Here is a 17846-nt window from a genome sequence, read left to right on the forward strand (position 1 = left end):
ATCTTTGGCGACATGTCAGCCCTGCACAGCAGGCTGGACACATCTGATAAGATCATAATGGAAATATCTGATTATGTTAAGAGATGCTAAGAATCTTCTGTTACCAGAATCTTCCAGATGTTTGGGTACAAGATACACCTTCCAAACGGTTGTGCTTTAACCCACTGATCTTTCTCCGCAGCGACATGGGGTTCCTTTTTCTGTTTTTCACTATTTCTAAACCAAAGAGTTTTATGAGTTAGTGGCATTTCATGAGCCAGGTGGATACTAACAGCTGATGTGACCATGGGGTTGACAGTGTCACCCATATATGTTCCTAAGGCTTTTAGCAGGAAACCCAGTGACTTACTCACTTAGAATTCTGGCCTCACTTCAGCCAGACACCCCTGTTCCTTTTGCTTTTGTGTCCAGGACCCAGAGCTGCAATGCTTACTGCTCTCTGATGGGAAGAGCCCCCTCCACCCGAGCCATATCGTCGTCCTTCCTGGTGACAGCAGCGGCAGCATGGCGGCCATCAGCTTCACAGGAGCCCTGAGGATCCCGGTGAGTCTGCATGCCAGGGAGAGAACATACCGTAGGAGAGCGCTGGGCCTTGGTGAGTTTGGAAGAGAAGTGTGTGTCTGTGTGGTTGGTGGGTCATATCCTCCTGTCCTGTGTTAGCAGTGTGGCTGGTCACTCTGGGGTAAATGTGGCTGTGTATATGATCTCTTTGTTTTGTACTATCACTTCTATCATTTTGAAATTAATTTTTCCACTCAGAAACTTCATAGATTAAATATTTTCATTTGAAAAACAGAAAGCTGTCTGTACCCATGATACCTTTTGTCCCTCTTGGCTCTCTGCCCTCCCTTGCCTTCTGGCTCTAAGGGGACAGGGTGCTATCCAGGAGGCACCCTGTGCTCGCTGTCCTGTGGCTCTACTGAGCATGCTCCGTTTCACATCACAGTGAGTGCCCAGTGTGGCATGTGGCCACAGGGAAGGCAAGGCGTGAAGGAGTAGAGGTTACAGAAGAGTACCTAGCAATTTGCTAGGGTCCTAAACAGCTGGACCTGACTATGCTCTGGCCCTTAGTGTCAGCTGGTTCCCACAATGCCCTGAGTTAGCAATCTCACAGCATATAGCTGTGAGCCCTGGCCAGTCTCCACAGCTCAAGCGCAGACCTGGGCGCTGGCTTCCTGAACAGGCCTCGCAGCCAGCCAACAGAAGATGACAGTTTTAAATGAACCTCATTTCTTTTTTTGTTTGTTTGTTTGTTTGGTTTTTTGTTTTTCAAGACAGGGTTTCTCTGTGTAGCTTTGGCACCTTTCCTGAAACTCACTCTGTAGCCCAGGCTGGCCTCAGACTCAAGGAGATCCGCCTGCCTCAGTGCTGGGATTAAAGGCGTGCGCCACCACCGCCCGGCTATGAACCTCATTTCTAAGACTGTGTTCTTACTAGGGACTGGCAGCCCTTCTGTGGTGCCCTACTGATGTAGATTGCTGCCCCCAAATACTTCTGTAGACATCGGCTAGGGAACAGACTGGCATGGAAATGCAGGTCACAGGGCGATGTGGACAGGACAGGCTTTGGAGGTCTGGCACAGCTTTCGCGCTCCCTCTGCCCCTGCCCGGCTAGTTGGCCTGAGCATCCCTGCCGAGCTTCTGTTTGCCCATCACTGGGCTCCTCCCCTGGTGCAGTGCCATCTGTTGATCTGAGGATGAAGTGAGATGAGGAGTTCATCCCAGTGCAGAGCATGCCAGGCATGTAGTGGGCTAATGGTGGACCACACACTCCCTCCCATCCTCATGCCATGATAACAACTGAAAAACACCAATGGTGGTGGTGATGGGGTTCACTCTGTGTGTGTGTGTGTGTGTGTGTGTGTGTGTGTGTGTACACATGAGTATGCAGGTGCACACACCCATGTACATATATGCAGAGGCCATGTATGTACAGGAAGATGTCAGGTGTCTTCACCTATCACTCCCCACCCTTATTACTTTGAGGCAGGGTCTCTCCCTGAACTGGAAACTTGCCGATTTGGCTAGATAGCTGACCGGTGAGTTCCTGGGATCTGCCTATCTCCACCCTCCAGTGCTGGAGTTACAGACACTCACAACTATGCCTGGCTTATTATGTGGGTGCTGGGGATTTGAACTCAGGGTCTGCTTGTATAGCAAGTGCTCTTACACATCGAGCCATCTCCCCGGCCCAGTTCCTGAGTCTTGATGAGCATCCCTCCTCCCCGCAGGAGGAAATCACTGGCCATCATTGGCATGACTGTCTCATCAATATATATTCCCATTGGCTCTTGTTGGATAGAGACACCGGATTTCTGCCTTCCATGCAGCCAGGCGAGTGTGTGCTCCGGATCTCCTGGGGTTTGCCTCCTCGTCGCATCCTCCCCTGAGCAAGGTTGAACCTTGTAGAAACACACATGGCACGTCTTCAGGGGACTCGCCATTTATACTCGGTCACACCTGGAGACACACTGCCACTCCCACACCTGGAGCTGACCGTCACCTCCCTCTTCCAGGGCGTGATTGAGTTCTCTCTGTGCTTGCTGTTCGCCAAGCTGGTCAGCTACACATTCCTGTTCTGGCTCCCGCTGTACATCACCAGTGTCGGTGAGTGCTTGCCGGAAGTGAGGTTCAGTTCTGTGCGCTGACCGCCCAGAACTCCTTTACACCTGCTGGGCCAGAGCCTCCTACCAGGGACCACACATGGTGAGTGGACAGGGATGGTATGCAGAGCTGATGGGAGAGGCTGTGGAGGCACGCACACTCTGTGGCTCTGGTAATAATCTTCACTGGGCTCGTCGCCTACATCCCGACCCCTCTTTAGTTCTTGGAGGCTTCCTGCTTTTAAATCTGGGCCATGTTGGGCTTTGGAGCCCAGCAGCCCGCAAGCAGGAGCGTGGCCACTGGGAATTGAGATAAGACATCCTTAGAAATCTGACCTAGAAACTGTTGCTGGGGGTGCGTTCCGATTTGTGGGAGGGCTGATAGCCTGTCTTAGATAACCAGAGTCCAAGACCGTCTGAAGCTGCCGATCCTGATAGGATGTTCTGGGAAATAGTACTATATAGCTGTGCATCATTTGTACGTAGCGTGACAAGGGGATCAGCAGTTCCCAGGAACCAAGTCAGGGCTGTCTCAGGTTCCCTTACTGATGGGGTGGGGGTCGTAGGGTGTACTGAAGCAGGGGAGGGAGGAAAAGCAGCTGGGATTCGTAGATAGAGCCTTGGCCTTGGGCTCTGGCGGCAGCCCAAGAAGGAGGGCTTTGAGAATGGGGGGTCAGATTTCAAGGGTGTCATAGGGCCACATCAAGGTTGACCAGAAGCCCAAAGCTGGAGGGAGTGTCACCTCAGCCAGGGAAGCTGGGGAGGCAGCAAAGGGACCTTCTGGGGGCCATGGCTAACAAGGACAAGCTGCAAAGAAAAGAGGGTGGGTGAGTAGGCTGAAGGAGCTCCCTCAGGGCCCAGGGCCCCGCCTAACACCCCTCACCTCATCTCAAGGGCAGAGTACAGTCTCACGAGGAGTCTCAGCAGGAGGCCATGCTCCCTTTCACCGGGGAACAGTCTTGACTGGAGTGTTGAATTTCCTGGATGCCCAGTCTGAGTCTTGGTTTGAGCCAAGCCCAGTTCCCTGCAGGTGGCCTTCAGAGCGAGGGGGATGGGTCTGGCCAGCTAAGTGCTTCCCAACTGTCTCCTCATACTAGTCAGCATCCATCCGGCTGGAAGCCAAGGGATGTGAAGGACATCCTGCCCCTGAGGGACCAGAAGGTTCTAGTCAGGTAGCACACAGTACCACATGCTCAGTTTCACTGGATGACTGGCTGAGTGTTCTTGGCCATTGCTCTCAGGGAGCCCTGCCTCTGACCTCAAACCATCTACACACCAGGTAACTTCCTGGACTTGCCCTCTTTCCTTTGCTGATGCCCCTGTGGTGGCCAAGCCAAGGGCGCAAGGATGGCCAGGCAGTGCCGAGCTGGGGTGAGATGCATCAGCCAACCTCCTTTTTAAATCTGAGTTCAGGTGGTTGCTTCTGATGCGAATCTGCTCGTGGGGCAGAGTCCTGCGTGGATCCCCCTGGGATAATCACCAAGGACGCATCCTCACGGGCTCATACGCTGCTCATTCAACAGATCACCTGGATGCCAAGAAAGCTGGGGAGCTGTCCACACTGTTTGACGTGGGCGGGATCTTCGGTGAGTTCAAGACCGTTGGCTCCACTTTGTCAAGACCCTAACAGCAAAGCTGGGTGGGTGGCACACTCTGGATCTGTGGCAGCAGGGTGGCAAGTGTGAGGCTAGCCTGGCCTACCCAGTGAGACCTTGTCTCAAACAACAATCCGTCAATCCCTGTTCGAGTTAGTGTTGCTATTGGGAGGGCCCGTGTGACACAGTGCTCTTGAGCCAGCTGCCCTCAGAAATGACATGCACACACCCGGGAGGTGGTGGCATTAGTACATACCAGGTAGAGGGCGTTGGGGTTGCCCTCAAACCTGACCCTAAGCACCCTGTGACTCCCATGGCCCGTGCAAGATGAGTCCTGTTAGGCAGGCCCCAAGTGGCCACTCTCTGCTGCCCACCGGGGACAGGCTCAGAGAAGTGTTTGCCCCTGTGACTTTGTCTCCTCTGGGGAGCATGTGCCAAGCATCAGCTCCTGAGGCCGTCCCCTCTCTGTCACAGGTGGGGTCCTAGCAGGTGTGATCTCCGACCGCCTGGAAAAGCGGGCCTCCACCTGCGGTCTGATGCTGCTGCTGGCAGCACCCACGGTGAGTCCTGCCTCTGCCCGCTGTCACAGGCAGTCACCTTCATCGTCTCCACCAGCCACCACTGCCCCCGGCCCAAGTTCCACATCCCTAGAAGCCCAGCTTGTCCCTGGCTGGAAGCACAGCGCCCCCTTCAGGCTTGACTGCCTCAGCCCCTGGGCTGCACACACACCATGCTTCTCCCTCACCCTGGGTTTCTCATGGGCTGCTCCTCTCTATGGGGTGTCCCTCACACCCACCTCTGTCCCCCTTCCCGGTCACACCCTTGCCTGTCTCTTGGGATCTGTGTGCCATCCCTACCTTGTAGGCTCAATGAACTCCATCATCCCATCACATCAGGGTCATCCTGTAAGCATTGAGAAGCTCATGACCTTGGGCAGGTGACTTCCCTGCCTCAGATTCCTCATCTGGTCAGGAGTGGCATCACCCCACAGTGTGGCTATGTGGAGCTGGTGTGGCGTTGGCCTGCCACTGCTGTTTGTGACACAAGGAGCCACTCTGTTGCCACAGTGTATTTGTCCACATGCCTCTCTCCCCAGGGCTGTCACTGTCCCTGGAACATGGCCTAGTTCTGAGTCCTCGAAGGCTTTCAGGCCCTATGAGGCAATCCTTAAGACATTATGAGTAGCATGGCCCCATTGCTAGGAGGACTGCATCCCAGGGTACAGTGCTGGGACAGGCAGCTTCAGACTTCAGATGAGGAGCTGGAAACTGTTCAGTGTCCTGCCCACCAGCCCTGGGTACTTAGAGTCCCCCTGAGAGTTCCCTAAGGCCCAGAGCTACATGCTCAGCGAGCAGGTCCCTGTGGGCTCCCGTTCTAAAGCCCAGGCTCCCAGCAGACCTGCAGCTGCCTGGGCTGAGTCGGCTCTTCCTCGTTCTTAATTCCCGCAGCTCTATGTCTTCTCCTCCGTCAGCAAAATGGGACTGGAAGCCACCATAGGTGAGTAACACGAGGCCTCGTCACTTATTCTCGCACACCCGTGTCTGTCCACACAACCTCGTGACATGAAAGGTAAAAGCCAATCCAGAGGCATTAAGCTCATGTGGCTGAGCGGTGTGGCCCCATGTCCCTTTTGGGGAGAGGCGAGGCTCCAGTTTCTGGGCGTGGATCTGAACAGTGCAGGTGTGACAGTTCGTGGGGATAAGTACAGCCACCTGGTCCAGCAGTGCTCGGCTCTGGGTGCCAACAGGAGGAGCTGCTCAGAGGAGCCTCAGCCTGGAGATGGGGCGTTAGCCACACCCTGGAGACTGGAGGAACTGGGGCGGAGGACAGTCTTGTCCCAAGTGACCTAGAAAGCACTCTGCCAGTCAACGTGGCATTTCCCATGGACCCAGAGTCCCTTCAGGAAAAGGAGCTCGTGGAGTTGAACAGAGGGGCCCTGTGTTCAGCATCCCTGCCCGTGGTGAAGAGAGGCAGTCTCTTCTGTGGCTGAAAGGGCTGTGGTATAGACCCAGTGCTGGCCTGGCCTTGGTCCGCTCAAGTTCTCATCGCCCCCTCCTAGAACCATCATCAGCGACTGTCCATGAGGCCAGGGAACTTGAGTTTCACGTCCTCCGAAGAGGAAGGACTCTGAGGCTTTGGGGAAGCACAGTAGTGCATCCCCAGGCACAGTACAGGAGCCATTAGTGCTGCACCCTGGAGACTGTCTCCCGGGGATGGGCCCCTGCCCTGGAAGTGCCTGCCCTCACCAGTAGATTGCCTAGCCGGGCAGGCTCTGTTCTGAGTCCCCTCTGTTCTCCACAGCCATGCTGCTCCTCAGTGGGGCCCTGGTCAGCGGGCCCTATGCACTGATTACCACGGCCGTCTCTGCAGACCTGGTGAGTCACCACACTCGGGGCCAGCGCTGCCTCCTCAGTGGGTAGAGCTGCATTCACAGTTGTGCCTAGATAGCCTGTGTCTGGAGAGTCTTCTAGCAGCTGTCCCCTGCCACCTCTTCGTCCCTGAGTGGTGAACAGAGAGTGCCCAGCTGAGAGGCCCACTGGAGCTTTGACCAATCCTCTTCACCCCACGCCATCTGTCCAAGGCTGCGGGTTGGCCCTGCCTGGCCCTGGTGTTAGTTGTGTTTCTGAATCTGCCCACAGGAAGCTTATCCCTTGGGTGGGCATGGGTGTGCAGACTGGGCTAAATACCCATGACATATTCAGGAAGGATCCACACCAGACTGAACAAAATGGTCAGCACGAAAAAGAAAGAAGCAGAGGGGGGATTCTAACTGAATCCTTTAGGCTAAACAAGACAGTCGCAAACAACTAAATATGCTTGGGCAGGTGTTTGGAAGGATTTCTGTCTCTCAGAAATGCTTGGGGCTTCTCTCAGGGTGGCATAGGGTGTAGACTTCCTAGGGAAAAGGTTCTATGTAATGGTCATATGTGTCAGGAGCGGATTCATTTCTCCTCCTTATCTGCCTGTGTTTCACACCCTTCTCCTCCACTCCCCCAGGGGACTCACAAAAGTCTGAAAGGGAACTCTCACGCCCTGTCCACCGTGACAGCCATCATCGACGGCACTGGGTCTGTAGGTATGCAGAGAATGCCTCCCTCCCCACCCCCAGCTTCCCAAGAAGCTTTTGTCCCTAACTAACGGGTGCCCAAGGCTCTGATGCCAATGTCAGGACTGTCTGCTCCTAGATGCTCAGGGAAGTCGGCTGTGGAGGTCGTAACATATGGCTTCAGAGAAGACAGCTGTGGGTGGCTGGATCTGTTTCCTCAATGGGAGAGAGTGTACTGCCAGGCTCTGATTTGACCCAGGGGTTGAGAAACTTTAGGCTCTGACTTTTCATCAGGAAAGACAGCATCTTATTTCAATTTGAGCTATGGGAAAACAGATCAATTCAAAGTACACACGGTCCTGTCACCCACCTCGCTGAGGTTTCTGAAGAGATTCGTCAGCACATTCTGGAGTGACAAAAGGTGGCGGTATAAACAGCTCATCCTTGTGTTAGTCGGTTTTGCGTGACTGTAACAAAATCCCACAGACAATCAACTTGAATAGAGGGAAGGTTTGTGTTAGCTCAGTTTTGAAGTCCATGGCCCGTTGTTTTGTGCCTATGGGAAGGAAAACATCATGATGGGTACACCATGCTACCCCCTCCCAGCTTAGAGAGAGAAGGGGTGGGCATACACCCATGACCTAACTTCCCCCCACTAGGTCCTGTGTCCTGAATGTGCCACCAGCTCTCAACAGAATCAGAGGCTGGTGACCAAGCCTTTAGCATGTGGTTCTTTGGGGCATTCCAGATCCAAATTAATCTTCTTCAGGGCACAGACAGCTAGGGTCTGGTAAAACACTGAACTGGGAGATCCCAGAAGCCATCTCCTTTGGACCCCACCCACACCAAATACAACCTGAGCCGATGGAGGGCAGAGACAGCCTCCGCTGCCCTTCCTTAGATGGGAGAGGCATCGTTAGTGAGCTGTACTGACGCTGGTCCAAGGCAGCTGTAGTCACAGGCAAGGACTCAGAGGTCTCCCTCCCATTCAGGGGATGGTGCATTCACAGATGTGGTCCCCCAGGGTCAGTGCTGTGGCAGAGAGGCTCATCCGGGTAGGACTGGCAGCCCTCCCAGTCACAGGAACCTCATCTCTGTTCCATCCCCCACTACCACCTCCAGGACTTCTTCCTGTGAGAGTTCGGTGTGTTCTGTGAGGCATGGGGAAGGTCACTGTTGTCAACAATGCCAGGCTTCGGCTTAGCTGGTCACCAAGGTCAGACCCAGCCAGCCCTCAGCACTGGTTCCTTTATTTTGTTGGATCTGGAGGTGATACAGGTGTATTGGATGGCATTTGTGGCCACTTACCTGATGATGCCTTTCAGGGCCCCTCTTGGCCCCTGGGGCGTGTCTGGGACACGGCAGGGAGTGGGCTGAGTTGCTGTGCCTGGTGATGGGTCTCAGAAGCAGCACAACCCTTCCTGTGAGGAGTGATCCACCATTCTCCCAGTTCACCCAGCCCAAGAGAGACTTCACAAAACTTTAGATGTGCTTCCCTGCCACAGCCTCCCCCGCCCACTCTGTCCCACAGAAGTCTGCTGCTCCCAGGACACCACGCTTAAGCTAACATGGAGTCCTGCCAGCAGCCTGGGCACTACAGTAAAGCAGAGGATCAGAGAAGAAAGAGGAATAAGGAAGGAAGTGGAAAAATGCTTCTCTCTTGACATTCGCCTCAAACACGAGGCTAAGAGGAGAGAGGCTGCCTCGGTGAAGAGGTGGACCTCGCCACCGCATGCCGGGCTGCGGAGGAGGAAAGCGCCATGTTCAAAACAGAAGGGCAGCAGGCCAGTGAGCCTTCCCCTCCCCCAGCATCACGTGCTGCCCCCCTTCAAAGCGCGTGCCCACCTGAGTTTCTACAGCATTACCACTGGAACCCGATGGGCTGGACTCCTGGACCCCAGCCCCCCATGCTTCCCTGCTTGCTCAAGTGCACAGGGATTCAGTAGCCAGTCACCATGGAAACAGCATGAATGCTGGTCCTCTATAAAGTCCCAGCTCTGTGTCTCTCATGCACACAGATACCCACAAGATGAAGCAAAAGAAGGCTTGAGGGACGACACACCACTTTAGCAAAAGCATGACAGGGGGAAGTGTTTGCCCCAAGTGCTTGTCAAGTGGTCGTGTCTATTAGTCAGTTCAGGTTTAGGCAAAGGCACAGCTCCACTGACCCCAAACCAGCCAGTACCTTCTCCCCAGTTGGGAGTGCCTTATGGCTCATGTGTTTGCAGTGTCCAGAGTGACATCTCAGCGGGACCCAAGGGTGCCTTTCTTACACGTGTGTGCAGAACAGTTAACTATAGCCATGGTTATTTTCAAGGTTTTATTTTATCAAGGTAATACATAATGTAGCCACAGGGACTAGACAGTCCTAAGAGCTTTCGTGATACAATGTGACAGGCCCTGGCTCTGCCTGCCTAAGTCCTCTCCTTAGAGTTGGTCCCTCCCAGATCCTGCTCCTAGCCTTACCACAAATGTGAATTTCCTGGACTCGTCAGCCTAGGCACCATCTCATGTCCTCTACCCAAGACAGGTAGACCTGGTTCTTCCCATGCTCTCTGCCCTGCATCCCTCCATCACACTGGCTCTGCCAGGAAGTCGACCTTGCGGGTCCTCAGACCTGTCATCCCCCGCCCTGGCCTAACTGTTGCCATTTGCTTTTTGTTTGTTTCTGTCCTGGTTGTCCCCGCCCTGACACCACCACCTTCTGTTTCCTACTGCCATCCATCTGGCAGCCTGGTGGCAGGCCACACAGCTGCCTACTAAGCTACAGAGACTTTGCTCCCTCTCTCTCCCCACACTGCTTTCTCCTCCCTCTTATATCAGAGCCCTGTTTGCTAGATTCCTGGTCACGGCTTCTCTGTCATCTAGTAGCTTCCTACAATTCCCAGAGATTGCAAGGCTGTGGTGTTGGGGGTCCATCACGTCAGGGCCTCTTCCAGAACCCCAGTGTCTCTCAGTTTCCATCGCCGGCAGTAGATATCAGCTGTCACTCTCGTCTGCTCTCCGCTGACCTGGCTCCCCCTCCTCTGGGTCTTCAGGTCTCCCTCTTACCCAGGGGCTCTTCTTCACCCACCATGGTACTCCTGGCAGGCTTCCATGTGGAAGCAGGCCATGCATCTTGGGGGATAGGCACTGTTGTTTCTTTGCTAGGTTTGGCTACCATTTTCTATCTTGTTTTCTGGAAAACATTAGTCAAATGTTAGGTTTCCAGATTGTCAGATTGTTCCTTCTTGTTTCTTCCTTTCTGTGTTCTTCCTGTCTCTCTTGTTCTCTCACACAGATGTCCTTGACTTTATCTGTCAACCTCTGGGTTCTTATTTTAGCTGTCACGTTTTCAACACTCATTAATGTAGATATAATGAGAATTAACTACTGATAACTGATCTTCAGCTACAAAACTGAGGTTTTCATAAGATTCCAGTTGGTTTTTCACGTGTGCTCGGATGGTATTCCCTGTGCCTGGGGATTTCCTTCTGGCTTAACTGCCCCTGAATTTGCCTCCTCACAGTTTGTGTGTGGTCACAGCTGGGTCTTCCTCAGCTCTGGGGCCTCTAAGCTGCCCCTTTGTATCTCTGTATTTGAAAATAAGCCACTAAACTAATGTGAGTGTGGAGCCCTTTCTGTTGGAGAGCGCCCCCTGCCTTCACAGACCAGCCTGGAATCTGCAGGAATCTTCCTGTCAGTAGGGTACTCAGGTGTTGATGTTCTTACCGGAGCATGGATGGCTGCTGGGGACCCGTCTTTTCCCTGGGTCCCTGTTCTCTCTTGGGTGCCTTCCCCGTACCCTTCATAGGGTCTGCTGTCCCCAGAGGTTCAGCTACTGCTCTTTTGTGGGGTGTCATTGAGTCACTGATGAGGGGGAACCTGGACTCTGAGGTGGTAGAGGGAACAAATGACGGCCCTTTGCCTGCTGCAGCACCCCACCACCCCACCCCCACCCCCCGGTCATGTGCTTGGCCAGCCTAGCTATGAGGAGAGGTCCCCAGGTTGTGCCCACTGTTGTCTTACACACACACACACACACACACACACACACACACACACACACCTACCTGTTTTTCTCTCATCTGCCCTCTGCTCTGTGGATTTATGATTTTTAAAACTCAGCTGTGGTCCACGCCGTGGTCTTCGGGATGTACAGAGTAAACTCACGTGAGCAGCTGATGTGTGCCTGCAACTTTGCTGAGACATGGGAAAAGCGTATCAGAAAGCTTCCCAGATCACAGGGTAATGTGTGTGCCATACACACCCTTGGAACAGTCAGTGGGCATGAAGCACCTCCGCTCTCGGGTACTACGTTGCAGTCAATAACCTGGAGGCCATTCTCCAGGCTCCTTAGCTTGCAGCTGCTGGACAAGCCATCTTGTCAGATTCACCCCCCTCCCCGCCCCGCCCCCCCGCCTCCCCCCCCCCCCCCCGCCTCTCCCCCAGTGAGGGAAGCACTCCAGACACTGCAGCCAACGTTCTTCTGCAGATGTCTTTTGTTTGTCTATCTCTGAGTTTATTTGACATGATGATTTTAGATTTGCAAAAGAAAAGAAAAAAATCACAAATATAATGCAAAAAGATTTCACAAGCATCTTGAATTTTCTTTATCCCACACCTCATTCACACATGCATGCACATACACATTTGTGCACATGCATACACATGCATGCTTGTACACGCACACATTCACACTTGTACGCACACATGCATACCTGTGCCCATGTGCACACATGCACTCACACAAACTTATACACATGCATGCACACTTGCAGTTGTGCATCTGCACAGTTGTGCATGCAAAGTGCACGTTTACGCACACACGCTTTGCACATGTACAGGCATGTTTTTCTGAACCACTGAAGTAAGATGCAGCCACACTGCCCTCTGCAAATAACTGGTCAGTACCCCCCTGAAATACAAGGAGCTCCCTGGCTTGGGGCAGTCAGAATCAGGTGGTTGATGTCGGCAGGGTCTAAGTCCTGTGCTTCTTACAGATTTATTCAGTGACATTTCCTGAGCACAGGGGTATCGGAGAGTGTATGTTGGGTTCAATTTCTTTACATAAGTCCATTTATTTTATTTTTTTTTTATTTTGGTTCTTTGAGACAGGGTCTCTATGTAGTCCTAGCACTCACTATATAATCAGGCTGACCTTAAACTCACAGAAATCCTTCTGCCTCTATCTCCCAAGTGCTGAGATTAAAGGCATGCGCCAACACACCCAGCTATAAAGTCCATTTATAATGATGGCGTGTCAGACGGGGTGGACATTTCGAAGATCAATACCTGCTTTAGAATGGGCTCCAGAGGGTGTTTATGGCAGTCGATCCCTCCTCAACCCTGAGTTTGTCTCCTCTTGTTAGCCTTCCTTAACCAGCATCTGTGTGCCTGTTTCAGGAGCTGCCTTGGGCCCCCTACTGGCAGGGCTCATCTCCCCTTCAGGATGGAGCAACGTGTTCTACATGCTGATGTTTGCAGACGCCTGTGCCTTACTGGTGGGTCTCCTTGTTTCTAACCATGCATCTTCAGTTAGCCGTCCTGTAGCTGTGGGACAGACCCTAGTCTTCCTGTGGACTCCCACAATCTCTAGCACCATGCGCCATGCTGCCTTCACTAAACACACATGTCCCTGTAGCTGTGGGACAGACCCTAGTGGAATGTCTTCCTGTGGACTCCTACAATATGTCTCATGCTGCCTTCACTAAGCACACATGGACTGAGGCTTTTTCTGTCTCTGGTGGTGAGGAGTAAGTCCGAAACAAGCGAGGCTGTTCTTTGTGGGATGTTGAGAGTCAGAGGTGAGGAAATCCGTGGCTTTGGATCCATCCAGCATGTGACAGGTCACTGAGCCTCTCTGTGCTGCCACGTCCACATTTAAATTTTTTAATTTATTATTTTATGTGTATGTGTGTATACCTGAGGATATATACATGTGCACCACATGTGTGCAGAGGCCAGAAGAGGGCATTAGACCCCCTGAAGCTCAAGCTACAGACAGTTGTGAGCCTCCTGATGTGGGTGCTTGGAACCAAACCCAGGTCCTCTGGGAGAGCAGCCAAGGCTCTTAATCACTGAACCTTCTCTCCAGCCCTCGCACCCCCATTATAAAATGATGTGATGATAGTGATGCAGGCCTGCTGGGGAGCTGGAACAGATGGTGAACAGAGAGCCCCCCCCCCCCCCCCGGTCTGCCTGCTGTGTCAGCAAACACCGGACACAGTCAGATTGGAAAGGTTCAGTTTGGCCCACAGCTTGGGATAGTTCGGTCCAGGATTGCTTTCAGCCTGTGATGAGGCTAACCTCTGGAAAGAAACTACTCACCGCCTGGCTAGGAAACAGAACAGAGAAAGAGGAAGGGGTTGGGGTCCCACAATCCCTTTGGAGCATGCCCACTGACCTACAGACCTCCCACTGGCCCATAATCCCAGCACTCAGAATGCATATGACTGCCACAGATTTAGGGCTAGCCCAAGCTGTGTAATAAGTTACAGCCTGGACTTGGAGAAGAGCCAAGAAACTGGGGAGGTAGCTCAGTTGGGAGAGAGCTTGCCTAGTGTGCACAGAGCCTCGGGTTCAGTCCCCAGCACTGTATTAAACTGAGAGTGGTGACATAACCTGTATCCCCAGCACTGCACCCCTGTAATCCCAGCACTGCACACCTGTAACCCCAGCACTGCACACCTGTAACCCCAGCACTGCACCCCTGTATCCCCAGCACTTGAGAGGTAGAGGCATAGAACTGGAAGGTCAAGGTCATCCTCGGCTATGTAAGGGCTGGGGATGCGGCTCAGCAGAGCGCACTCTCCTACACACCCTGCACTGGTGCCCAGCACTACACTGAAAACAGTTTAGAGCTTGGCTGCCTGAGACTTCCCCAAATTATACATACGCAAATAAATCCCCTAAAGCTCTGGCAGGCCCTTCCACCTTCCAGTGTTTTTTCCTTAAAATAAACCAGTTTTATCCCTTTCCCAGTCAGGCTGGGGGCTCCAGGACCTGAGCTCACTTCCTCAAGGATGCTAGGGGACCACATTCCTGCTGCCTGGGCATTGGGACTGGTCGGGCTTGTGGCTGTTCGTCTCCTCTCCAGCCCATGCCACTCAGGCCCCCAGCATCTTGGGGGCAGACACAGGGAGTGGGCAGTCCCCTCTCCGCTGGTCACTGTCACCTGCATGGGCACAGAGCTTTGTTGGAAGGTGACTCCCACGCAGGCTGTCGCACACCCACAGGCCCCGCTTGTTATCGCTCTTCCTTCTTCTTGGCAGTGTGGTTTCACCATCACAGGTCTCTTCTGCCAGCACTTGCCACACATTGTACTTGGTGGGAGTAGCGGTGTTGGCAGGCTGCCAGCTCAGCCCTGGGTAGTTAGAGCTAGAGCTGGAGTTAGTCCCAATTTGCTGCAAAATTCTATTGCCGCCAACCCTGGCTTTGGTATTTCCTCATTCCCACTACTGTCCAGTGATTGTTCCTGGGCCGAGCCAAGTGCTGGGACAGTGTGTTGTCCATAGGGGACATTCCCATTCTCCTTAGTTCATGCACGCGGGCCTCCATCTTGATCATAGGGCATCGAGAGCCAAGACCTGAGGCCTGGTGTGCAGCTGATGAGGAGCAGCAGTGGTCCCTCAGACCTGTACTGCCTGCTCCCCTACCCCAAACCCCTCTGGATTAGGATACCTGCTGCCCTTTAAGTACATGCCAGCAGCAGCTGAGACTCCTGTCAGGATCCCCTTCCAATGCAGCCCCAGAACCTGCTTGTGATCCTGCTGTCGGTCACAGAGACCAGCTCCACACCTGTGGCAGGGTAAGCCCTGAGCTGTGGGTGGCAGCCAGCCATTACTCCGCTTTGGTGAACAACTACCCTGAGCCTTTTGGCACATGAAGGGTGTGAAGTTAACCAGGTAAGCTGATGGCTCTCAGCCTAGCAGTTAGCACTGTGTGGAAAGCCGCCAATGGTGTACACACACGTGTACACACACACACACACACACACACACACACACACACACACACACACACACACACAAGGTTAGGCCTCAGACAGGCTCCCTACAAAACATGCTAGTCCTGAGGCATTACTTCAGCCTCCCAGTACTCCATCTCATGACCTGCTTACCTGGCTCCAGAGTTCCTCCGTGTAGCTCCATACCGTGGGCTATACCTCCCTTTCATTTTCTGTCTTGTTTCCGTTTGGGACCTCTTGTGGTTGGATCAGTTTTGAAGTCTGTGCTAAAAGCCTGTTTGGGGGCAGGTGTCTGGATTATCCCAAAGACTTAGTGAGAGGCAGCCTTCCCCTCAGGCCAGGTGCTGGCCTCATCTCTGCTCTGCTCTCCACGGGGCATACACCTGTGGGTGCTTCAGAGGAGGAACCACACAGTCCAGCAAGCCTCAACAGGCCACACCTGCCCTCTGCTCTGTCCTCACACGGTGACGGTGTCTTTTCTCTGTTTTGGGTACAGTTCCTGATCCGCCTCATACACAAGGAACTGAGTTGTCCAGGGCCGGCTGCAGGGATCCAGGCTCCGTAAGTCCACAGTGGCCTCTCTGGAATTGAGGCAATCCAGGCAGTCTGATGGGAAGGGAAGAGCTAACCACCCGTCCTGGTTTGGGCACACTACAGTCACTCTCCTTTCCTGTGTAGTAAGTGCCTCTGTGTGGGTGTGATTCCGTGAACCTCTCCTCAGACTCCCAGTGAGGGGAATGTGAGGCGGTTGCCTTCCTGGTGGAGTTTGTTGCGCTGTGCCTTCCCAGCCAAGAGAGTCTCCAGGCCCAGCTGGAGAAGCAGAAGCCGTGGGAAGGGCGCATAGTTCACCCACCAGCCAGCTCCCGAAGCCAGGCATCCCAGGGAGGAGGGCCCAGGGCCGGCCCTGCGTAGGGTCTGTGCATTCTCCGTGTGCTTGGCATCTGCTGTGTGGCCCTCTGTCACCCTCTCCTTTGCATTTAGGCTGAAGGAACACTGACCATGAGTCCTCCGGAGTGCCCGGGGCCCGTCTTAGACACACACACTGTCTTTGGAAAAGCTGAAAGGAAGGATCCTGTCATAAAAAGAAAGACTCGCCTTTGCACGTGCATCTGGGAGCGACTCACAAGCTACCCTGAGACCTGCTGGACAGACAGACATGGAGCTCAGAATGACAGTGGGGAGCCTGCCTGGCTGTGTCCCACTGCCTTAATGGGCCAAGGCCCAATGGCCCAGCCAGCCCCAGCCTGGCAGGTGCGTGGTGCCCGCTAGCCACTGAACTCTAGCCTGTACAGTGACAGGAAGGACTGGCCTGCAGCGCCCAGGCAGCCCACCCCTCTCAGGTACCCAGTGCAGAATGTTTATAGCCTGTGAGCCCAGGCCATCCCACTCTCCTGTGTCCTGAATGTGCAGGGTGAAAGGACAGGACAGGTCACAAATGTCCCACCAACTAACCAACAGCATGAGAAAGCCCAATTACAGACAGAAACTGAGATGGAGTCCACACCCAGCAGTCACGAAGACCCATGCTCGGTACCAACCAGGAAACTGGTCATGTCAAGACGTGAATGAGTGTGAAGCAATAAGCCCCCCCCCAACAAGATGGGGACGCTGGGAAGGCCAGTCCCAAAGCTCGTGCCGTGGTCCCCTGCAGGATGGAGAAGCACAGAAGCTGGGGAGGGGGTTTCATGGGGTACCAGAAGCAATGGGTCCCACCCAGCCATCCCTCTTACCCCAGACACCTGGGCTGTTTCTAGACCCACAGGGATTATTTATTTTAAATGTATAATGTGCTATATAGATTTTAAGAGATATAAATGGGGTTTTATTTATTGAGACAAACTATGATTGTTCTGTGGCCATTTGTCTTCTTAGTTGTATGTATCTGCTCTTTGAAATAAATGAGTTTTTATTTAAAAAAAAAAAAAAGCCCAAGTACAACATAAATGATTCTTTCCAGACAGACTACGTCGCTTTGGTTTTCTTAGGACCGGAGACTATATCAGTTGTTTTCCATGTTGCTGGGACAAAATACTTGACAAGAGGTACTTAAAGGAAAGAAAGGTTTCTTCTGGCTCCTGTGGCAGGGAAGGCATGCGGGCAGGAGCTTGATGCGGTTGGGCACATTGTATCGGCAGTCGGGAAGCAGGGAGAGATGGCGGCTCATGCCCAGCTCGTCTCTCCTTTCTTTACAATCTGAGACTGCAGACCATGGAATGGTGCTGCCCACATTGAAGAGGGTCGGTCTTCCTACTTCAGTTAACCCAGTCTAGAACATTCTTCAGAGACATGCTCAGAGGCTCATTTCCCTTGGTGAGTCTAGAGTCTGTCAGGTTGAAAATATTAATCATTACATAGATTAATTAAATGTAATTAATCATTACAAAATATTAACCATTAAAAGACATGTTTGCTGACTTTTGCAACAGAAAGGGGGCTCCCTATTGGAGTGTACCCTGGCTCCATGAAGAAGGCTGGGCCAGGGCCCCAGTAAACAACAGCTCTGGATATTTGGTCAGTTATGGAATGTGATAGATATCCCAACACTTGTCCTTGACAGTAAAATGCCACTTGGTGAGTGTGAGGGTCACACCTGGACACTGGAAGAGGTACTTGAGCATTCAGTCCTCAGGATCTGCAATGGCCCAAGTTCTCATG

General features: G+C 53.1%; 1 protein-coding gene across 1 annotated transcript in view; it reads left to right on the forward strand.

Moving 5' to 3' along the window:
• Positions 1 to 17122, forward strand: part of Slc37a1 (solute carrier family 37 member 1) — a 51476-nt gene extending 34354 nt beyond the window's left edge. Inside the window, exons 11-20 of the mRNA XM_059244069.1 lie at positions 412 to 543; positions 2516 to 2606; positions 4126 to 4188; positions 4672 to 4757; positions 5646 to 5694; positions 6499 to 6572; positions 7195 to 7273; positions 12629 to 12726; positions 15688 to 15752; positions 16173 to 17122. Coding sequence (XP_059100052.1) covers positions 412 to 543; positions 2516 to 2606; positions 4126 to 4188; positions 4672 to 4757; positions 5646 to 5694; positions 6499 to 6572; positions 7195 to 7273; positions 12629 to 12726; positions 15688 to 15752; positions 16173 to 16188 — 753 coding nt within the window. The 3' untranslated portion in view covers positions 16189 to 17122. The remainder of the gene's footprint in view (positions 1 to 411; positions 544 to 2515; positions 2607 to 4125; positions 4189 to 4671; positions 4758 to 5645; positions 5695 to 6498; positions 6573 to 7194; positions 7274 to 12628; positions 12727 to 15687; positions 15753 to 16172) is intronic.
• The last annotated feature ends 724 nt before the right edge of the window (positions 17123 to 17846 follow it).

Source organism: Peromyscus eremicus, chromosome 16_21, assembly GCF_949786415.1.
Source record: "Peromyscus eremicus chromosome 16_21, PerEre_H2_v1, whole genome shotgun sequence".
NCBI lineage: Eukaryota > Metazoa > Chordata > Mammalia > Rodentia > Cricetidae > Peromyscus > Peromyscus eremicus.